At 38.9% G+C, this 20201-nt stretch overlaps 1 protein-coding gene across 1 annotated transcript in view; it reads left to right on the top strand.

Annotated features, from left to right (window-relative positions):
• The first annotated feature begins 2036 nt into the window (after positions 1-2036).
• The window catches only part of LOC132106457 (galanin receptor type 1-like), a 51034-nt gene continuing 32869 nt past the window's right edge, over positions 2037-20201 (top strand). Inside the window, exons 1-2 of the mRNA XM_059512154.1 lie at positions 2037-3136; positions 13700-13765. Of these exons, the coding sequence (XP_059368137.1) occupies positions 2480-3136; positions 13700-13765 (723 nt within the window). The 5' untranslated portion in view covers positions 2037-2479. The remainder of the gene's footprint in view (positions 3137-13699; positions 13766-20201) is intronic.

Below are 20201 nucleotides of genomic sequence, written 5' to 3'. Positions count from 1 at the left end.
TGGTGGCCTACCGCGCCCCTCTCGGTGGCCAGTCAGTGGGCAGAAACCCTCTGGTTACATGTTTCCTCCATGGTGCGCTGAGGCTGAGGCCTCCGGCCAGAAGAAGCTTATGCTAAGCGATGATCAGGATGTTATCCTAAGCCTCGAGTTCTCTGATCTCCCCTCTCCTGGGGGTCAAGACTCACTCCTTCTGAAGTTTGGCCATTGGACGGGTTGTCCCCGAATTCTGTCAGGCTCCTTCTCTTGCTTTAGCTGTGCTCTTCCACACTAGGCAGAGATTTGAAAGTCTGGCGGCGTGGGCATTCTCGTTCCCCAAACGTTCTCGACGCAGCTCGAGTTCCTGAAGAGGAACGTCTAAGGTTACGTATGTAACCCTGGTTCCTCGAAGGAACGAGACGCTGCGTCGCAGTGCCACACTTCCGGCATCTCTGGCTGGCGCTTGCTTCATCCTTTGAGGCTGATTTCCGGCTTTGCTGCTCATGCTTTATGCTTCCTGGTCTCTGATGTCACCCGCCTATGACGTCTCGCCCTTCCTTTGGACTGATTATACACATTATTCAGAGACGTCACGCTGGACGCGTTCCCCAAACGTTCTCGACGCAGCGTCTCGTTCCTTCGAGGAACCAGGGTTACATACGTAACCTTAGACGGTTTTCTGCATTCAGCCTTTTGACATCAGGTCATATTTTTCATTATTTATTTATTTTAATATCATATTTATTTATTATTTTCCATTAGCACATTTCATTATTTATTTTTCTATTTGTTATCAGTTTTTTCCATCTTTCACATTTACCTTGTGTAACTAGCCTAACTAACTAACCACAAACCAATTTATATAATAATTTGGATTTCACACCATCCTACTGGAATGAAAGTAAAAATTAATTATCTTATTATTATTATAAAGTTTTTTGACTATGACAGTGCTCTTACCAAGCTTAGAAGAGCTTAGCACAGTGTAATAATTGGAAAATTGCTAGCCTCACACAAGGCCTCCTGACAGCCTACGATTGAAAATGTCACTCTGTTAGAACCAGCTTCATGATATTTACAGAATTAAAGCTGAAAGACTGAAAGAAAGAAATAAATGGTGGAGGTTGAGCAAAATTCTCCTGACCTTATGTTGAATTCTAGAAAGTTGAAACGCACTGGAATCTATTAAATGTCTCTAAATAATTGGTTTCCAGGTCATGATAGAATAAAAGGTGAAGTCATCCTCAGCTCTATGACTTTTGAAGGCCAAAACATAAAGTATTAAAATAACCACCCACTTTCAATATTACTGCCATACTGTTTACAAGTATTTAATTCAATTCGGAAAAATAGCATCCATAGCAGGCCACTGTTGTTGGTCAGTCAGTTTCTTGTGCTTTGGTCACATAATTTGATTCATACACATGAATAAATATGGTAGGCTGAAAACGAAGGTCTATGCAAAGAATTTCTTTGATCTCTAACCTGCAAATTTACATAGCAAAATAACATATAACCAATAAAGCAACTAAATATCATGGCTTGACCTCATGGCTGAACTCAAAGTACACAAACTACCCCATTTTGCTGTGGGGTCGGAGCCTAGTGTCTGCAGCTTTACTGTTAATGTAGACAGTTCTTGGGCAGAATAAGCTAAAATGTGAAATCTCAAGCCAACTAGCATTTTGCATAACGATAACTATTTAACATGTCACAGTAACAGTAACAGCTGCTATAAAATGCAGGAAACTGTTTAGGGATATTCTTTTATTGAGTTCAATGAACACTCTTGCATCATTTTATTAAGGCTATTTGTGTGGGTGGAATGCTGCTTGTGTTAGCAGGTTCTTATAAAGAACTGGGTTATAAGAGTACTAGTAAAACATGAAAAGTATATACTTATGAAAAAATATTGCTTTGTGAGTTGTGTATTTCAGCAGTAGTAGCTGATTAAATGCAGCCTACAAACACTGAGTCTGCGCGTCTTACTTTAGGTTATCTGTATTGTGACACTGACACCTGAAGATAATGTGAGAACAAGTGTAAAGGTCCTCAGGCGTTTTTCTAGATGAAGCCAAGTTCATAATGACAAATACAAACATGTTTGTGCTCTTTGACCCAACGACATAGTTATCTTTACGACAAGTAAAGATGTTTATACGGCTGACTAAACTTCCGAGGAACTCTACTATTATAACACTGAACCGATCACGACCAAATCACGGGGCCGTTTTAAGCGCTTCCGGACGGGAACTTTACGCATTGAGCGTGTGTCAGCGTTCCAGCTTCTTGCCGTGAAAGAACACGCGCCAGTGTTGAAGCCTATGATGTGCATTTGCATTTCCCAGCCTGCCGGAGTACTTCACAAATGAGCCAAAGATTTGTCAGCCCGCGCTAACTTGGAAAAATGAGAAACCAAACCGGGGAATGATTGTTCTGTGTTTCTGAACGGATTTATGTTTTTTGTTTCGATCGGACTTATTGAGTTCCTTGTAGGCTAAACATGGGGTTATCCCGAAATGAAACGGAAATTTGGACAGAGGAGCATATGGACACGAACCACACGACCGACACTTTCGGTCCGGAGGTAGTGATTGTGCCCGTCATATTTGGATGTATATTTTTCGTGGGAATCATTGGAAACACTCTAGTGATGATTGTCATTGGGAAAATAAAGTCGAGGCGCTCGAGAAGTACCACTAACATTTTCATCCTAAATCTCAGTATAGCAGATTTATCTTTCCTCCTGTTTTGCGTCCCGTTTCATGCCACCATATACTCTCTCCCCGAGTGGATTTTCGGGGCTTTTCTTTGTAAATCTGTGCACTATTTTCACATGGTCAGCATGCTGGTGAGCATTTTCACGCTCGTGGCCATGTCGGTGGACAGGTACATTGCCGTTGTGCTCTCCAAAAAGTCCCCGAGTATTCGTAACCGGAGGAATGCGCTCATTGCCGTCGGTGTCATTTGGATGCTTTCCTTCATCTTTGCAGTCCCGGTTGCGCAGCACCAAATTTTGACGGATCACCCCAATGCTCCCAATAGCACGTTCTGCTGGGAGATTTGGACCGAAAGGGTGGCCAAGCACACTTACAAAGTGACTATTCTCGTCATAGGGTATCTGTTACCGCTGGTTTTGATCACATGCTGTTACGCCAAGGTAAGACAAGTTAACGTTAGAACATTTATATGCAGAGTACATTCGTTTCATTTTGTACCAGCTGATTCATTGTTTAAAGTGAAAATGTGAAGATGTTTTTATGAGCGTTTACGAAATTACACGGTTTTAAACTGCAAGCTCGTTTGGCGCGTGTTTGTTTACTCCAAAATGACTGCGTGTTCGCTTCCTCGTGTCCTAACGATTCTAATAATAATATAATAATCCACTGTGATCAAAATAACTGTGCTCAAATCACTCGAACTTTCAGAGAGCATTCGTGTTTTAAGTTAGCCTAGCACGTCATGGATGCAACAGGTGGCCACGCGCCCACACGGAGAGTTGAGATTCCTCCCGTCTGGATTCGGAGATGTGGGCAAAGTCGCCTAAAACAGTAGCCTTAAGCTCACAGAAACGTCACTGAGCATTTAGTAATCTTTTCCAGACTCTTCATAATCAATTAATGCCTGCTCCTCGGTTTTCTTCCAGCAAAACGGTATTTGTAGTTGCATTTGTAGTGCCCTCATTTTGTCAAGTCAGTTTAGATGCTGTAATCGTGGAATCGGTACGATAAACAATCGATGTTGTCACGCTGCAGTTATTGTAAGAATCTACTGTAGCCTGCATGTTGACAACCAGTAAGTGTCTAAATGATTTTATAATAATTAGGGATGTCCCAATCAGGTTTTTTTGTGCCCTCGATCCTAAACTTTAGTAAAGCTGGCAACATATTCACAGATTCGAATTTCCCGGATCAATTACTCGTGATCTTAAATTATTACTACACAAATAATAATAATAATAATAATAATAATAATAATAATAATAATAATAATAATAATAACCTAAAGCTACAACCTAATATTCCACAAAAAAAACGGCATAAATTTGGTTTGACGTTGGACGTAGATATGCGCAAATTTAGGGACCGCCTCTAAAGGTGGATTAGGGTCATGTGGGACACTTTTTGCAATTTTGATATGTGTATTATATTTCCATATGAAGTCAAAACAATGAATCAAAAACTTATATCAATATGAAATCTCTAAGATGTTCCCTTATTAAATCTGAAGAAACTTTTCAGATAGTCTTTTGTACTTAACGAGGAAATGGCACATACCTCCTTGTGCCAAATGGTTTATGAACGTGTGGATTTTCTAATGTGGGCCAGCTCGTGCTAAAATCTGACACACTGTGTTTTGGGTTAGAAATAGTTTAATTTTTACAAAGCAAACTTCACATTTAACATTCCTGGTTAAATATGCATAACAATTTTTGGTTAATTTAGTAGGCCTGCCCTGCTGTCTTCATCAGTTTGTCTTACAAACTAGTAGCCTATGTTCACGTGTTCATGTTCATATGGAATGTTAAATACAACTACATCACATAGAAATCATAAAGGCCTACTATTTAAAATAATGTATTACACAAAAAATCGAATTTCTGTCAGCAACAATAACCATGTAATAAAATCAAAAATGTAAACTTTTTAAATGTTATATGAACTTAAAGTCCAATAAACAAAATCATAAACAATTAAAAGAAAACAAAAAAGTTTTTTTTGTCTTTAAAACTGTTATTGAACTTATATACTGGTAGGAATATGGAACATGTATTTTTGAAAGCATGTGTTAAGCAAATATTATGACTTCATAACACTTTGTAACAGAAATAAGCAGTCCTTGCCATTCACAGACTTATCATTGTCTAGAATTTCATTGTCTTCTAGTGTCTAAATTTTGAATCTGAATCTTAAAACAAATAATATTGCGGCGTTATAAGCCTACAATAACAACAACAACAACAACAACAAAACTTTAAAATAATCACATTTTGTTGCTTTGCAGCCTGAAATGAAGACGGACACACATTTTTGTTTTATCCAGCTGTCAATGTCAATGTCAATGTCACCTTTATTTATATAGCGCTTTAAACAAAATACATTGCGTCAAAGCAACTGAACAACATTCATTAGGAAAACAGTGTCAATAATGCAAAAATGAGAGTTAAAGGCAGTTCATCATTGGATTCAGTTATGTCATCTCTGTTCAGTTAAATAGTGTCTGTGCATTTATTTGCAATCAAGTCAACGATATCGCTGTAGATGAAGTGTCCCCAACTAAGCAAGCCAGAGGCGACAGCGGCAAGGAACCGAAACTCCATCGGTGACAGAATGGAGAAAAAAACCTTGGGAGAAACCAGGCTCAGTTGGGTGGCCAGTTCTCCTCTGACCAGACGAAACCAGTAGTTCAATTCCAGGCTGCAGCAAAGTCAGATTGTGCAGAAGAATCATCTGTTTCCTGTGGTCTTGTCCTGGTGCTCCTCTGAGACAAGGTCTTTACAGGGGATCTGTATCTGGTGCTCTAGTTGTCCTGGTCTCCGCTGTCTTTCAGGGATGTAGAGGTCCTTTCTAGGTGCTGATCCACCATCTGGTCTGGATACGTACTGGATCCGGGTGACTGCAGTGACCCTCTGATCTGGACACAGACTGGATCTGGTGGCCACGGTGACCTCGGAACAAGAGAGAAACAGGCAAATATTAGCGTAGATGCCATTCTTCTAATGATGTAGCAAGTACATAGGTTGTTATGGGAAGTGTTTCCGGTTCCGGTTTACCTAATTAATGCAGCCTAAAAATCCTTTAACGGATTTGGATAATAAAAGCATATTAGTATGTTATGTGTATGCCAGGTTAAAGAGATGGGTCTTTAATCTAGATTTAAACTGCAAGAGTGTGTCTGCCTCCCGAACAATGTTAGGTAGGTTATTCCAGAGTTTGGGCGCCAAATAGGAAAAGGATCTGCCGCCTGCAGTTGATTTTGATATTCTAGGTATTATCAAATTGCCTGAGTTTTGAGAACGTAGCGGACGTAGAGGATTATAATGTAAAAGGAGCTCATTCAAATACTGCGGTGCTAAACCATTCAGGGCTTTATAAGTAATAAGCAATATTTTAAAATCTATGCGATGCTTGATAGGGAGCCAGTGCAGTGTTGACAGGACCGGGCTAATATGGTCATACTTCCTGGTTCTAGTAAGAACTCTTGCTGCTGCATTTTGGACTAGCTGTAGTTTGTTTACTAAGCGTGCAGAACAACCACCCAATAAAGCATTACAATAATCTAACCTTGAGGTCATAAATGCATGGATTAACATTTCTGCATTTGACATTGAGAGCATAGGCCGTAATTTAGATATATTTTTGAGATGGAAAAATGCAGTTTTACAAATGCTAGAAACGTGGCTTTCTAAGGAAAGATTGCGATCAAGTAGCACACCTAGGTTCCTAACTGATGATGAAGAATTGACAGAGCAACCATCAAGTCTTAGACAGTGTTCCAGGTTATTACAAGCAGAGTTTTTAGGTCCTATAATTAACACCTCTGTTTTTTCAGAATTTAGCAGTAAGAAATTACTCGTCATCCAGTTTTTTATATCGACTATGCAATCCATTAGTTTTTCAAATTGGTGTGTTTCACCGGGCTGCGAAGAAATATAGAGCTGAGTATCATCAGCATAACAGTGAAAGCTAACACCATGTTTCCTGATGATATCTCCCAAGGGTAACATATAAAGCGTGAAGAGTAGCGGCCCTAGTACTGAGCCTTGAGGTACTCCATACTGCACTTGTGATCGATAGGATACATCTTCATTCACTGCTACGAACTGATGGCGGTCATATAAGTACGATTTAAACCATGCTAATGCACTTCCACTGATGCCAACAAAGTATTCAAGTCTATGCAAAAGAATGTTGTGGTCAATTGTGTCAAACGCAGCACTAAGATCCAATAAAACTAATAGAGAGATACACCCACGATCAGATGATAAGAGCAGATCATTTGTAACTCTAAGAAGAGCAGTCTCAGTACTATGATACGGTCTAAATCCTGACTGGAAATCCTCACATATACCATTTTTCTCTAAGAAGGAATATAATTGTGTGGATACCACCTTTTCTAGTATCTTGGACAGAAAAGGGAGATTCGAGATTGGTCTATAATTAACTAGTTCTTTGGGGTCAAGTTGTGGTTTTTTGATGAGAGGCTTAATAACAGCCAGTTTGAAGGTTTTGGGGACATGTCCTAATGACAATGAGGAATTAATAATAGTCAGAAGAGGATCTATGACTTCTGGAAGCACCTCTTTCAGGAGCTTAGATGGTATAGGGTCTAACATACATGTTGTTGGTTTAGATGATTTAACAAGTTTATACAATTCTTCCTCTCCTATAGTAGAGAATGAGTGGAACTGTTCCTCAGGGGATCTATAGTGCACTGTCTGATGTGATACTGTAGCTGACGGCTGAATGGTTGCAATTTTATCTCTAATAGTATTGATTTTAGAAGTAAAGTAGTTCATAAAGTCATTACTGCTGTGGTGTTGGGAAATGTCAACACTTGTTGAGGCTTTATTTTTCGTTAATTTAGCCACTGTATTGAATAAATACCTGGGGTTATGTTTGTTTTCTTCTAAAAGAGAAGAAAAGTAATCGGATCTAGCAGTTTTTAATGCTTTTCTGTAGGATAGGTTACTTTCCCGCCAAGCAATACGAAATACCTCTAGTTTTGTTTTTCTCCAGCTGCGCTCCATTTTTCGGGCTGCTCTCTTTAGGGTGCGAGTATGCTCATTATACCATGGTGTCAAACTGTTTTCCTTAACCTTCCTTAAGCGTAAAGGAGCAACTTTATTTAAAGTGCTAGAAAAGAGAGAGTCCATAGTTTCTGTTACATCATCAAGTTGTTCTGAGGTTTTGGATATGCTAAGGAATTTGGATACATCAGGAAGATAACTTAAAAAGCAGTCTTTTGTGTTAGAAGTGATGGTTCTTCCATACTTGTAACAAGAAGTAGAATTTACAATTTTGGCTATATGAATTTTGCAAAGAACTAAATAATGATCTGAGATATCATCACTTGGCTGAATAATTTCAACACCATCAACATCAATTCCATGTGACAGTATTAAATCAGTATGATTTCGACAATGAGTAGGTCCTGAAACGTGTTGTCTAGTTCAGAATGTCTATAAATGCTGATCCCAATGCATCGTTTTCATTATCAACATGGATATTAAAATCACCAACTATTAAAACTTTATCTGCAGCCAGAACTAACTCGGATGTAAAATCACCAAACTCTTTAATAAAGTCTGTATGGTGCCCTGGTGGCCTGTATACAGTAGCCAGTACAAACATAACATGGGGATTTATCATTAACATTTGTTTCTTTGGATAATGTTATATGAAGCACCATTACTTCAAACGAGTTATACTTGAAGCCTGCCCTCTGAGAAATCCTGAAAACGTTGTTATAAATTGAAGCAACACCTCCACCTTTGCCTTTTAGACGTGGCTCATGTTTATAACAGTAATATTGGGGGGTGGACTCATTTAAAATAATGTAATCATCAGGTTTTAGCCAGGTTTCTGTCAAACAGAGTACATCTATATTATGATCAGTGATCATATTATTTACAAAAAGTGTTTTCGTAGAAAGGGATCTGATATTCAATAAGCCAAGCTTTATCATTTGTTTATCCATATTGCTTCTGTTTTTTATTTGTTGAACCTCAATTAAATTGTTAATCTTAACTTGGTTTGGACGTTTTTTGTATTTTCTAGTTCGGGGAACAGACACAGTCTCTATAGTGTGATATCTAGGTGAAAAAGTCTCTATGTGCTGAGAATTAACTGACCTCTGTGACGGGAGGCAGCTAGCAGACGGTCGGTTTAGCCAGTCTGTCTGCTTCCTGACCTGGGCCCCAGTTAGTCAAGTATAAACACTAAGACTATTTGCCATATTTCTAGAGAGAAGAGTGGCGCCACCCCAGGAGGGATGAAGACCATCTCTTTTAAACAGGTCAGGTCTGCCCCAAAAGCTCGTCCAATTGTCTATGAAACCTATGTTATTCTGTGGGCACCACTTAGACATCCAGCCATTGAGTGATGACAATCTGCTATGCATCTCATCACCACGGTAAGCAGGGAGGGGACCAGAGCATATTACAGTGTCTGACATCGTGCTTGCAAGTTCACACACCTCTTTAATGTTATTTTTAGTGATCTCCGACTGGCGAAGTCGAACATCATTAGCGCCGGCATGAATAACAATCTTACTGTATTTACGTTTAGCATTAGCCAGCACTTTTAAATTTGCCAAGATGTCAGGCGCTCTGGCTCCCGGTAAACATTTGACTATGGTGGCTGGTGTCTCTATATTCACATTCCGTACAATAGAATCACCAATAACTAGAGCACTTTCATCAGGTTTCTCAGTGGGTGCATCACTGAGTGGGGAGAACCTGTTTAATGTTTTGATCGGAACAGAAGAGCGGTGTTTTGACCCACGACTACGCTGCCTCACCGTCACCCAGTTGCCCTGCTGCTGGGGCTCTGTTTCCGGAACCGAACAATGTACAGGAATCCCTGAGCTAGACGCATCCAAAGCCGTATCTAGAGCCCTAACATTCTTACTGTCCTCAATTAAAGTTTGGATGCGTGTCTCTAATTCTGAAATCTTCTCTGTCAGCCTAACTATTTCCCTGCATTTATCACATGTGAATCCCTCATCAGCGACAGAGATAGATAAACTGTACATGTGGCAAGAGGTGCAAGAAACAATGATAGGAGAAGCCATTACTCACCGTGCTTGATGAAAATTCTTACTGCGGTTGTTTGATGAACTTGTGAAAAACTGGAGCGAGGGAGAGGAGAAAAGAAAACAGCGATAGGTTCGAATGAAAACGCTAATGACAAGCTAACGAGTGCTAACGCTTTGCAGGTGTACTGCACTCACGTAAATAAAATAAAAGTGAACGATCAAAGTTAATCTGATAAGATTGATCGATAATATCAGAAATATGGTGTGAATTAAGTTATATTTTACCACTTTAAAAAACAGAGAGTGATAGTAAGATAAAGATTCTAGAGAAAAAAATAAAATAAAAACAGCTACACGGAGCTACAATTTGCTACAGAAGGCCAACAGGAAGTAGAGAAAACACTGTCCAACAGCGACACCCGCAGGCAGTCAGTAGACCCTGTAGTGCGAGTAAATACAGTAAAATAGTAAATACACTAAATACAGCTATATTTACTGTATTTAGTGCAACTAAATATAATAAATGTATTACATGTATAATAATACTAAAATGTATAACATCAAAGTGAAAGATATAACACCAGCATGTCAGATAAAAAAAAAAAAAAAACGGAATCACTGAGTTGGTCCCATGTTGTACAGTGAGAGAGGTTCAAAGATTGTCACGGTCTTGCGACCAAAGATAGTCTATGATCATTTTCTGACAGCATCAGAAATTCAACATGATCATCGCAATGTGTTTGCTGCTACAACCCACGTTTACTGACCATCCAATAAAAATGTGACATGAAATCAATGCAGCACGATGCTAAAATATAAAAAGTCTTACCTCAAGCTCTTATCCCCTCCTCTTTTGCCGCTTCCACTTTTTTCAGCATAAAAACTACAACTGCCAAAGTGTGATTCATCTATAGTAACGTGAGTCGTAGCCTACGAGTCAGTAGGTGTCATCATTGTACATTCTGCATATACTGTACGCGTTGTTCCCAAGTTTATCAGATCCATGTCGCACAGTGTGATTTGCAGTGATCTTATAGGATTGCTAAAATCGTGCAGTGTGTAGAAGGCTTTAGAAAAAGGATCACTCCCCTCATAAAAATGACTTGAAACTCAATTAGATGTAGCTAATCAGCTTCTCAATGGCACACAAAGCCATTTGACTTTCAATTGTAATCAGCTATGGTCATTTTGATCAGCTCAGCATGAAAAGAGCTTTCCTAAAGCATTTAAGTCCTTGGTAGTACAACTGAAGCAAACAATCAGCTAAGGGCACCCATCGAAAGATCTCCGGCATAAAGTTGTTGACAGGCACAAGTCACATTTCAAAGTTTTTTTCAACGCCTAGAAGCACAGTGAAGTCTATTATTAAGAAGTGGAAGGTATTTGATACAACACAGACCCTCCATTTGGCCCTCAAGAAATGCCACATGCAGTCACAAATGTGGTTTGCCAAAACGCATCTTAAAGTTTCGGAAGCAGAAGAGACTAAAATTGAATTATTTGGCCTCAACACCAAACGATATGTCTGGTGGAAATCCAATACAGCTCACCATCCAAATATCAGCATTCCTACAGTAAAGCATGGAGGTGGTAATGCCCTGTTATGTACTTGTCAGGAAAAATGGATGCGGCAAAAAACCAACAAATTCTTGAGGAAATACTGCAGCTCTCTGCCAGAAAGATGTCAATGGGTAGAAACTTTACCTTCCAACATGACAATGACCCAAAGCATACAGCAAAACTGAGCACACTGTGGTTGAAGGAGAAAAAGGTGAATGTCCTTGCATTGCCTGATCAGAGCCCAGACTTAAACCCCACTGAAAATCTGTGGAATGACTTGAAGACTGCAATCCACAAACACTCCCCATCAAATTTAACTGAACTTGAGCAGTTCTGAAGAAGAGTGGCCAAATATTGCAATGTCTAGGCTGTAATTAAAGCAAAAGGTGGTTCAACTAAATACTGACATAAGGTGATCCTTTTTCCAACTCAGTGAATCTGTTTTTTTGTTGTTGTTGTTTTGTTTTTTTTTGTCATGTTGGTGCTATTGGATGATAAACTGCACGAGTAAAAACAGCTGGATAAAACAAAAACTGTTTACATCTTCATTTCAGGCTGCAAAGCAACAAAATGTGATTATTTTAAAGGGGTTTGATTTTTTACTATAGCCACCATAAATATTAAACAAAAAAAACACTTTGTATCAATTGAATAACATATAACGGTATATTTGACTATAGCTCATTACTCAAATCATGCTGTCCCACTTTTGAAACATCCTTTTCTAAAGTGGAACGACAAAGATCTTCAAATATGAAATATTATTAATAGATTTTAACAATATATTACTGCACAATTCGATGTACAAATACATCATAAATATAATTTGATAACAGTATAGAACATTGTTTAAGTTATAACAGATTTATATCCTTAATATTAATTTTGTCTAAATCCTATGTCACTGACCTTTGAGGGAGCTTCACAAGAGGTACTTTGTGTTCGATGATTTTCATGGCCACATTTATGACATCATTTCCAGAAGATCAGGTGATTTCAATAACTTGACACCCCTTCTTGAATTCAACACCAATCATTTTCACTTTGTAAAATCGGTACATCGGTAAACACATTTCTAACTTCAGTAGCATTTGTAGAGAATGAATTACATTCATATGAATAAAACAAATAATATATAAATAATATAATCCTACAGGACTGTTGGATATGCTATAGCATAACTGACAGTTTGAGAGAATTAATAAATTGCGGCATATTTTGAGAATGAGCCCAATAACAGTAGTGAAAATAGTAATTGTGCAGATGATTTGACAGTTTATTTTAACAAATATCAAAAATCTGAAAGCCGTGTATTATGGCTGACACCTAGATGAACACTTTACAGTTGGTTTTATGACTGTAATTCGTTCTCTTCAAATGCTATTGAAGAAATGTGTAATGTATACCAATGCTGTATGTAACATTAGAGACAAGTCCAACACCAACTTTATGCTGGTTCAAAACAAGCCTTCCATAACACGGGAGAAAATACATTGATCAAATCGAGAGAGAAGTCTGAAGGCACTGTCTGCAAAGTGCAAAAACGTTATCCTGCTGGTTCTAATACAACACATCAAACAGTATAATAATTATTTTGAAGAAAAAAGGCTTTTGCATATTTTTTATGATTTTTTATTGAAAAATATTCAATAACTTCCCTTTAACACTCTGCCACCAAATTCAGATCACACATCAGTGCTCTCCTACTGGTTATGCTGCAACACTTATTTTGAAGAAAAAAGGCTTTTGCATAATTTTCTATGATTTTTAAATGAAAAATATTCAATAACTTCACTGTAACACACTGGCACCAAATTCAGTTCACACATCAGTGCTCTTCCTGCTGGTTATACAACAACACTTATTTTGAAGAAAAAAGGCTTTTGCATTATTTTGTATCATTATAAATCAAAACAAAACACTAGCCACACATTGCCATCACTCATTGCATCTTTCATCCCTTTTGTGTTTAATATGTAACCTATGGGTGGGTAATATGGAAAAAATATCATATCAACTTTTTTTTTTTCAGGATTCTTTGTCATGTTGGTTTTAGTATTTTGCAAGTTGTCTGAGAAGTACATCCAAACTAATTTCCCTATTTAAAAAAAAAAAGCTTTACTAGGTAACAAAATATAAAATAAAAAGAATGGCAGACATTTAGCCAAAATGGGCAAAGATAATTGTATAAATCATTTGTCACTGTATGTATTATACAGTACATTGGTTTGTATTAAAGCAACTGTATTAAAGTTTTTCGGTCAAGAGCAGTGAGTGATTTTGTGTATTGTTGTTTTTATGAACATTAAAGGGATATTTCACTTAATGTAACCTTTTGTTTAATGGTTGATGGGTAATGGAATACACCTCTAGGCATTGATGTGTAATTTTATATGAATTTCAGGTATTGTATCATCTTCATAAAAAAATGAAAATTATGTCCAAGAAGTCTGAACGGTCAAAGCGAAAGGTAAGAGATTTTATTATTAGTAGTAGTATTTCAATATATGTGTTGTTTTTCTTGTCTTGATGACTTTATTCATAGTATGTTCTGTAAAACTAGATTTTGTATGATTTTACCAGATACAATGGCATGCTGGAGTGTAATTACCTTTAAACACACTTAAAAATCTATGGACTTTATTGCATGGATAACAAAATACCAAACTATGCTGGCACTTTTCACAGGATTATCTAACTGCATAACCACCAGGCCAGCAGTCTCAGACTGGACGTCAGGGAGGTGCTGATGAGTGCGTATCCCACCCCAACCACTAAACCTACCCTTTACTTTAACTATAAGCTCTACCCTAACGAATGGCCAACCCAACCCTCACTGGTCTGGTCTGAAACTGCTGGCCTGGTGCTGCTATCCTCAGACTGCTGTGACATATAGTGCTGTGGTTGGTTATTATTGTTTTTTTACATCTATAGCAGAAAGTAACCACATGTCTATTCTACAGCTATTGTGAGAATTTGATCCGAGTAAATGAATATTGAGTATCTGCCATAATATTTCTGCCAATCCAATACTTTTCCTAGTGATTGGTGCACTCTTCAAGTACATATAGTACATAAGTACAGTTATAAAGTATTTAGAATCAGTTTATAAAGGGATGTGCAAAGACTTTCTCTGGGACAAGGGCTCAGATGTAAATGAAATCATCAGAAATATTGCAACATAAAGGGAAAACAATTGGAGATAAGGTTAGAAAGCTTGTGAATGCCAGCCTGTCAGTCAAGTCTGAAGCAAGACACAACCAATATCAATGTGTTATTACAACATCTCAGATTATCTGACAGCAGATAAAATTAAACAGTAAATAAATTACAGTTGGCAAACCAATTGGAAGGTGCATACAGCTAGCTACTGCACAACATTGGGAAGACAGCTGATGTAAAATAAGAATCGGGCTTAGGATAACCGACATCGATCAGTTAAAAAATGGTTAATCGGCCACCGACACCTATCCTTCAGATGCCTAATAATAATTTAAAAAGCTGGATCTATTGTTTTATCATTTGAAACAAGATTTACAATCAAAACATTTTGTGACATGTTTTGCTTGTGCTATCTTTCCTTTCCAATAAGTCCCATTTAGTTTGATATTTTTTTAATGTAATGCAGTGACATTCATGTATTGTTAAGTGTGACTTAACTGCCTAACTACTGTATAGTGTGGTAAGCCTTTATGTGTATCAGAAAGAAACATTTCACATGCTTCAAGAGCCTTAATAGTTCACAGCGGTTCAGACATATTGACTTTCAAATCAGATATTTTAAATGCATATTTTAATTAAACATGTCAGAAACCATTGCATCTGTGGTTTTAGCACCTCACTTAAGTAAATGGTCCATAATAGCCAATATGCTCTAGAGTGGTCTCTTGTAACCAGTGGCAACCAAGGCACCCTTTTTGCGCTGGACCTGGAGCAGTATGAAGGGTATGTTATGGGACGGCTGGAGTCAGAAGGGAATTGTAATGATGATTTTACTTGTTGTTGAAATTAATAATCCTAACCCGTGTTGGGATCTGGGGATCTCACACATGAAATGCACTAGACCTGAAGACAGTCATTTTTATGCTGAGATGAATTTGACCTTTAATGTGAGAAAGATTGGTGGTAGAGCACATATGCAAACTTGAGATCTGTATCTATAGCCCCAAGTCACTAACCTTGGATCCTTTCATAGCAATTGATGTAGTAATTCATGGGAATTATGGGAAATTTGGGAATTTGTTTCGGAACACAAATTTCATGTCAGTCAATTATACAGATCTCATAGAAGATGAAAAGAAAAAAGGAGTGATTGCTGTCTTGCATCATCCATTATAAGGGAAAAAATGCAGTCTGAAGAACTGTGAACTGCAATGATGGCACAATAGAGCTACTGTACATTAGTTTGTGGAAAATGCAGCAAGAAAATTAGTCCAAGAACTTGTTGAAGATAGCAACTCTCATATTGTATTTATTTATATTTTCTGGGATGGGCTTAAAAGATTCCATGAGTGAATACAAAATATTTAAACTGGAATTTTTATAGCTTGATTACATTAGTAATAATCAGAAAGAAAGCACAGAAAACAGTTAACTCAAGAGCCCATCCACACAGAGACACATTTAGCTGTATACTTAAAAATGTTGTATCGTATTGCCAATTCGTCCAGATGGATGGTGTTTTGGGAATTTTTGTATACAGCACAGTTTATTTGCATGCTAGAAGTCTTCTCCATTTTTGATGTATCTCTGTGGCAGAATTATAGCCCCACATTCTGGTCTGGCATGTATACTACATAGTGTTTATGAAAAAAAAGATTGGATAGGGAAAGCTCTGGCTTCTTGTGTATGTGGCCTCAGTAGGGATTTGACCTAGTGTTGCTAATGAAGTTCACCTGCTGATACACAGTCACAAGCATCATGCATTGTCGATTGATTGTGTAAATGATAAAAAAATTGGAGCAATTGATAAGAGGAATGCTAGGTAAAATGTGAGCCCTCAAACCAAATTTGCAAAATTTCAGCAAAAGCAGTCAGGTGCGACATCACCTACTGCAATCAAGCTGTTTTGAGTTGGTAAGAGGGTATCTGGCTTATTCTAACATGAATTGTAGAGAATATTATAAGGCTCTCTAACAGAGTGGGAAAAAAAGGGTTCTACACACTCACCTAGGCCTGGGCACATCTGACAGCAATAGCACACACTGAGGACTCAGCAGGGTTTCTTTTCTCAATCCCAATTTCAGAGGACTAGCGAGCATCAGGGTGTGTGCCCGCATTTTGATGAGGGTAATCTTCTCAAAAGAGAGTGGTTTGGAAGTTGACAGTTTTCATCTTAGATGTGAGGATGCATACAGTACAATATACACTTGACTGACATTTCAATTTTTGATATTATGGGTAAACTATTTTTGGAAAATGATGTGCTACGTCTGTAGGTTTGGAAATTTTGTGGGTTGTTGAAAAAGTGTAAGCAAAACACAAAGACGTGTTTCTTACTTTATGTTGCATACTAACTCTGTCCTTCTTCACTGTCAGGAATAAGTCCAGGATTATTTCTTCATATGCTCATAGAAAAGATGGTGCTTGTCATGACTAATTAGATGTAGTCTCTGTTAAATTAAAGAGAATGTAAGTATAATTAAATCTCTATTCGCATTTTCCTAATGACACAACACATAATGGCTAGTATTAACTGTAATTGTCAGTAAAAATAATTTTAATTTAGCTTACCAAAATTGTATAAGACAGAGTGCAGTCATAGCCCACCTAACGCTGGGTTTTATACATTAAAATTTGTATGAGCTAGACAAAAATGTTAAATACATACTGACAGCTAAATAATTATGTAGATTTATGTGTAAAATGATGTGGATACTTGTAAGAATGTCAGAGCAAAGGATTAATTATTTGACAACTTGGTTCTCTCTCCATAAGGAATTTTACAAAATCTTTCTATTCAGTTTGTTAACTTCTATATTATAGAATGCAATACTGGCTTTAAAATCTGATTGGATGACCACACATCAGTTGAGTTCTATATTAAAGTAAGCATGAAATGGAAATTGTGCCAACTTTTCTTGCTTATTGCAGCTTCTCTATTATATCCTAGTGAAGTGTAGAGTAGGACTTAACCAGGAATTGTTTATCAGGAATTCTTTGGATTGGAGAAATTGACATTCCTATTGACTGTGGCACCTGCTAACCTGCTCCTGCCATACATCTGCAGTGTTGTGCAGAAATTCCTAATATGGACAAAGGCATCCAGCTATCGCTGTAGCTCAACAAAAAGAAGACAGAACTGCTGTAACTGACCGACCATAAAGACAATAAACACACAACCGTGGCAATAGAAGAATATAGTCTATTTATTTCTTACGATAAGCCACATCAGATCACAAAGGGAAGTTATTTCAAACACTCGACTGACGTTATGAAGTGAGTTAGGGTTAGGGTGTATTTTTTTGGACAACATGTTTATAAATGTTCTCCTTACACTGAGGGGTGCATGAAGTGAACTCACTGTCAGAGAGAAGAAAGAGAGAAAGCACAGCTGGTAGTATAGATACTGTGAAAAACTACACAGAGGAATGATTATTGAGAAACATCCCTGTGTTGTAATTTGTTCGCTGTCATGTGCTTAGCCAGTCAACACGTAGATTTCAGCTCTATACTGACGTAAGATTTTACCCATTTTAAATAGTAAAATAAAATATTTATGTGAAAAGCTAAGTCTATCTGTGGTGGTCAATGTTGATATTGTGGTGGGCCGCCACAAATAAATCTTTGTATGGCAAACACCGATCTTTCTGTCTCAGCTGAACTTTTGACCTGAGGGTGTTTTGAACTGCTCCTACAATATGTCAACTTCCATATTACTGTACTTGTCAGCACTTTTATCATCTTGAAAAACGTTGATTATCCATGTTTCTGCACTAGACTGTTTTCTGTAATTCTAGCTCTAGCTAGACTGAGGCAGTAGCTCAACATTAAAAACGTCTATGGTTACGTATGTTACCCTGGTTCTTTGAAGGAACGAGACGATGCGTCGATGACGCTTTGGGGAAACGCCTCCAGCGTGACGTCTCTGAATAACGTATGTAATCAGTCCAATGGATGGGCGAGACGTCATAGGCGGGTGACGTCAGAGAACAGGATGTATAAAAGCATGAGCGGCGAAGCCAGTAACCAGCCTCAAAGGATGAAGCAAGCGCCTGCCAGAGATGCTGGAATTGTGGCACTACGACGCAGCGTCTCGTTCCTTCGAGGAACCAGGGTTACATATGTAACCTTAGACGTTCCTCTTCAGGAACTCAAGCTGCGTCGATGACGCTTTGGGGAACGAGAATGCCCACACTGCCAGACTTTCAAATCTCTGACTAGTGTGGAAGAGCACAGCTAAAGAAAGAGAAGGAGACAGGAGTCTGACAGTAATCGGGGGGAAACCCGTCCGATGGCCAATTTCAGAAGGAGTGAGTCTTGACCCCCAAGAGAGGGGAGATCAGAGGACTCGAGGCTTAGGATAGCATCCTGATCACCACTTAGCATATGCTTCTTCTGGCCGGAGGCCTCAGCCTCAGCGCACCCTGGAGGAAACATGTAACCAGAGGGTTTCTTCCCACTGACTGGCCACCGAGAGGGGTGCGGTAGGCCTGTGGGGCTGGATGAGTCAGAGGAAGCCAGAAAGGACAGTGCAATGTCTTTTGAGTTGCAAACAGATCCACCCGAGTCTGGCCAACCTCTCCAACTCTGCTTCATCACCTCAGTGTGAAGCCGCCATTCCCCGGGCCTCGGCCCCTGCCTCAACAGGATGTCTGCTCCCATATTTAGATGCCCAGGAATGTGGACTGCTCTCAGCGAGAGGAGTTCACCCTGGGACCACACAAGGAACTGGTGTGCTAGTTTGTATAAAGAGCGTGAGCGCAGAACTCCTTGGTGGTTGATGTAAGAGACCACTGCTGTGTTGTCGGTGCGCAGCAACACATGGTGACCTCTTAGGTCTGGGAGAAAGTAAAGTAGTGCTCGAAGCATGGCCAGCATCCTCGGGCAGATGATATGCCATGTCGGATGGCGGCCACTCCACAGACTGCGGGCAGGGTGGCCACTGATGACCGCACCCCAGCCGGTGAGGGATGCGTCCGTTGCTAGCATTACGTGGCGACAAGGAGCTTCATGTTGGACGCAGCTGCAATCAGACCCAGCAGTCTCTGAGACTGCTTGACAGTGAGTGCTCGATCTCCTGAGGGCAGTCAGGACTGACGGGCACCGCATAATGCCTGCCCTCTGAGGTCTTGAGCCGCAGCATCAGGAGTCTCGTAGCTGAAGTCTCCTAAAACGACAGTCCTCAGACCTACATCGTCAGCTAGGAAGACTAAACCAGAGCCTGCCCTATGAAGCACACTTGGCAGGGGCTCCCACACCGCCATGTGACCTCCTAAGGAAACCAGTCTCGCGAGACTGGCCTCTGGTGCACCTAGAGCTACTAGCTCGGTGCCCTGAAGTGGCATAATATGCTTGTGTAACTGGTGCTTGTGCAACTGGTGAGCTCATCGACACCTTCCACATAAATCTCCTACACTTGCATATGCAATGCATATGCAATGCATACACTATGCATTGTTGTTTAAACAACCTTTCCATTACTATTACAATATTCTAGTGTAGTTTCTAGTGTAGATGTGGTATAGTTAATATATAAGTTAGAATACTTATCATTGAAGTGTTAAACGTTATTCAAAAATCTTACCTCCAGTGAATGTTAGTAGATACAGTACCTATTCTAAAACTAATGAAAATGTGTACAGTGACAGGAGTGAATGGGGGTGACCATAGGAATGTTAATATAATAACAGTGTTTACGTTTATGATATACAGTGTATATACATTCACTGGCCACTTTCTTAGGT

Source organism: Carassius carassius, chromosome 2 (assembly GCF_963082965.1).
Source record: "Carassius carassius chromosome 2, fCarCar2.1, whole genome shotgun sequence".
In the NCBI taxonomy this organism is placed as follows: domain Eukaryota; kingdom Metazoa; phylum Chordata; class Actinopteri; order Cypriniformes; family Cyprinidae; genus Carassius; species Carassius carassius.
This window is presented reverse-complemented; position numbering and strand designations above follow the sequence as displayed.